Source organism: Populus euphratica, unplaced genomic scaffold (assembly GCF_000495115.2).
Source record: "Populus euphratica unplaced genomic scaffold, PopEup_1.0 scaffold1410.1, whole genome shotgun sequence".
Classification (NCBI taxonomy): domain Eukaryota; kingdom Viridiplantae; phylum Streptophyta; class Magnoliopsida; order Malpighiales; family Salicaceae; genus Populus; species Populus euphratica.
In genome coordinates, this window is record NW_011501265.1 from 8,706 (window position 1) to 12,530 (window position 3,825).

The window sequence follows — 3,825 nt, forward strand, 5'->3', positions numbered from 1 at the left end:
GATTTGTCGACTGCAGAGGAAAAAATGGCTGCATTGGTTGTTTTTTTTTTTATTTGAGCAAGAATGCTATTTTCTTCCTTTTTAAAGTGACTTGTATGGGATTAGATCCTAATCCCTATTATTGTTGTGATCCCCGTTAAAATAAAATAAATGAAATTTAAAAAATCATAATAAAATTTTTTATTCTACTTCTTGTGATCAGTGGTAAATTATAATTTTTCAGTTCAGTTTGATTTTTTATTTATTTATCATTTCACGCCTGTATTAAATTAAATAAATAGCATACTATATAAAAATACGTTGAAAATCGGGATATAAATAGACTGAGAACTCCGCAAGGATTAGAAAGAAAAATGAAACGGAGCCAGGAAGTAGATGCGCTCACTGGATTCTGCCTATCAACAACAACGAGAAATCATACCATGTATAAGAATTTCTGATGCCGAAGATAGTTTGCCAACAAAAGGTGTTAAACAGAAGCCACATATTATATATATTTTTAGATTATGAGTATCATAGATGGCATACGTACGTATTACATGAGTGCATCAAGGTGGCACATACAAAACAAAATCACAAGATCGAAATGAAAAACATCCCTTATTTTCTCACAAACATGTGTTACCGACCTCAGGCCTCAATACATGAAAACATCTAGAGCTCTTGCTTTGCTTCATCAATCTTGAGCTTGGCTGGTTCTTCTCCCCCCTCAATGCTAACCACCGTAGGACCCTTGATTTTGTCAATGGACAAATTGGAAAATGACAACATGAGAACCCCATTCTCAAGCTTAGCCTTCACAGAATCCAAGTCCACATTCTCTGGCAGCTTAAACTGCCTGATGAACTTGCCATACGATCTCTCCACTCTGTGCCAGTGATCCCCTTTTTTCTCTTCTTCTCTCTTCCTCTCTCCACTCACTCTCAACACCCTATTCTGGTCAATTTCAATCTTCACCTCCTCTTTCTTCATTCCTGGTACATCTAGCATGATAACATGACCCTCAGGTGTTTCTTTCCAGTCTACTCGGGCTGGAGAGAGTGCCACATAATCGTCCTTGTCGAAACCAAGTGGGATATGTTCCAAGACCCTGAAGGGGTCCGGTAAACGGTCCAGCCAGAAATCAGTCAGGAAACTCCCAGGACGGTCTGAAAATGGCAGGAGAGATGCATTAGAGAACCCAACAAGGCAGAGAACTAGCAGGACTGAGAAGGCAAGTGAGTGCTGCCTCATTTTTCTATAACTTGAATTTTTGTTTGTTTGTTTCTTTTTTCACAGTGTTTAAGGGACTGATACAACTTTCAAGAACGTGTTTCTGTTTCTGTCTGAAATGGAACGAGTCCATTCCCGGCTTTATATAGGCTATAGTTACAGAACATCGGAGGGACTGATTTTTATTTTTTTTTGTTTTAGGAGACGGGGAAGGTTCGAGCGGCTTTGAGAGTAATAATTAACGATAGGCCATGAGGTGGCAAGCTGTGCTTAATTAAGCGGGACAATTCCTCCACGTTCCAGAGATTTCATGTGAATTCTTATTCTTGTATAGAAATTTCTCAGATTTTCGATTGGGGGTAGTACGTTCGTAGCAAGTTTATTGTTTTTGTGTTTTAAATATGTTTTTAAAATTAATTAATTAATTAAATTTTTTTATTTTGGATTAATATTTTTTAATATTTTTAAATCATTTTATAAATTATCAAAAATAATTTTTAAAAATAAAAAAAATATTATTTTAATATATATTTTAGAAAATAATCACATAAAAATTCCAACGACTTATAAAAACATGACGTGGAAAGAGTCGGTCTCAGTCATTACACGTTATGTTTTTACACGCACTCAAGTACGGTTTCAAGTAATTAATTGATTAAATACTTCACTTAATTATAGCCAAATTCGACATGACTGTGATGAAAGACACGGGCAACACTCGTGAATTAACTCAAATTTATATGCCAGCCCCTTTCAGATGCGAGCTAGTAGCTTATATTTACTAGTGGTTTAGTATGTTTTTTAAAATATTTTTATTTAAAAATATATTAAAATAATATTTTTTTATTTTTTAAAAAATATTTTTAATATTTGTTTATAAAAATAATTTAAACAAATGAAAAAAATAATCTAAAATAAAAAACATTTAAATTTTTTAAAAAATACTTTTGGACCATGAAAACAAATATATCCCTAAAAACATTGCTATTTTTCAGATATTATTTTGGCAGTCAACTTAGCTTTTTCAAAACAAATTCAGAATTTTACAGTATCTTTTAGAGTTTCCTGGAAAAAAAATTATTATTCTTAAAATTAATCAATTGGATATTGCTTTACCTATAAAAGAAATTGCAATTCTAAATGATGACTAAATTTCACAAGTAGCAGGTTAATTAATTCATGACCATGTCTATTATAATTATGATTTGAATCGTTCAGTACATGGACTGCAGAACGACCATTTATTGATATATCTATACCTATCTATATTTTTTTATATATATATTTTGATAGGTATGAAATATAAATCCATTTTAATTGTTTAATTTTTTATTCTCTAAAAAGTTAGAACTAAGCCCATAAATGTTGTCATAGTAGTTTGTCCGAGAAGACAATAAAATAATTGGTCTTGCTCGTATTCTGCAGGTAAAATTGGCTTCGATTCTAATAGAAAATCTATGAATACAGATAAAATTATTAATGAAAAATTTCATTAGTAATTTAAAGTGTTTTTTATTGAAAAAATATATTTCATTATTAACTCTATTAGTATTTATTGGCAAAATATTTCTATTAGTAAATACCAAAAAAATTATAGTTGGAATAAAAGGAATTTAAAAAAACCAAAAATTATGATAATATGTAATTTTTTATAAAATCTTTTATTAACAAAATTATAATTGAATTCAAATAGAAAAAGCTATACATAATTGTTGATGAATTGATAAACAAAATAATTTTATTAATAATTTCATTTATAATAATTAATATATAATCTAGCATTGACCATCTCTTCTTCTATTTCTCATGTCTTCTTCTATTTCTCATTCTTCTCCTCTACAACTAAACAAACCCTCCTAAATATGCAACTAACAACCCCCCTTCCCTCTCCCACGTAAACCTCTATCTCAGTACAAGTCATTATTTTTTTACTTTTCCAGTCACAACAACAATTTTATTGCGAATATTCTATTTTAAGTAACTAAATTTATATTTTTTTAATTTAAATATAATTTTGAAATGTTAATTTTGTTATTATATATTTTTGTTGTATATATATTTTGTTTGAGTGTTTATTTCTTTTATTGTTTTTTCTCAAATAAACTTGTTGTATGGATACATGATTTTATACATGTTATGGTTTGTTTTAGATTTCGTAAAATTGTATTTATTTGTAAATTATTGAAACTTTTATCGAATTATCATCTAAGAAATGTTGTGATGATATAAATAATAACTTGTTTAACATATATGTTTTATATTTTATCAATTTTATTATCAAGTTATAATTTCTGTAAATTAATATGTACAAATTTGTATGGATGTAGATAATTGATAATGAATTAAGAAAAATATGAAAGTAGGTTTATTATTTACTTGATGTAGTTAATATATATATATATATATATATCATCATTATTTGACATTAATTACTTGATCATGTCAACTTGCAAATATTATTGACATAACTAAAAGATTGATGTCTTCTTCTAAGTATATGAGTGTCGAAGTAATAAATAACTCGGCAAGACTATGGTCGAACCACAGAAAAGTTAAATATATAAATTATAAATAACAACAACAACAACAACAACAACAATAACAATTATAGTA

The 3,825-nt window shown here is 28.6% G+C and overlaps 1 protein-coding gene across 1 annotated transcript; it reads right to left on the reverse strand.

Moving 5' to 3' along the window:
• Nucleotides 1-465: 465 nt before the first annotated feature.
• Nucleotides 466-1,342, reverse strand: LOC105117571 (22.0 kDa class IV heat shock protein-like). The gene has a single exon (XM_011015294.1). The coding sequence runs from the start codon at nucleotides 1,231-1,233 to the stop codon at nucleotides 655-657; it is 579 nt and encodes a 192-aa protein (XP_011013596.1). The 5' UTR covers nucleotides 1,234-1,342; the 3' UTR covers nucleotides 466-654.
• Between the last annotated feature and the right edge of the window lie 2,483 nt (nucleotides 1,343-3,825).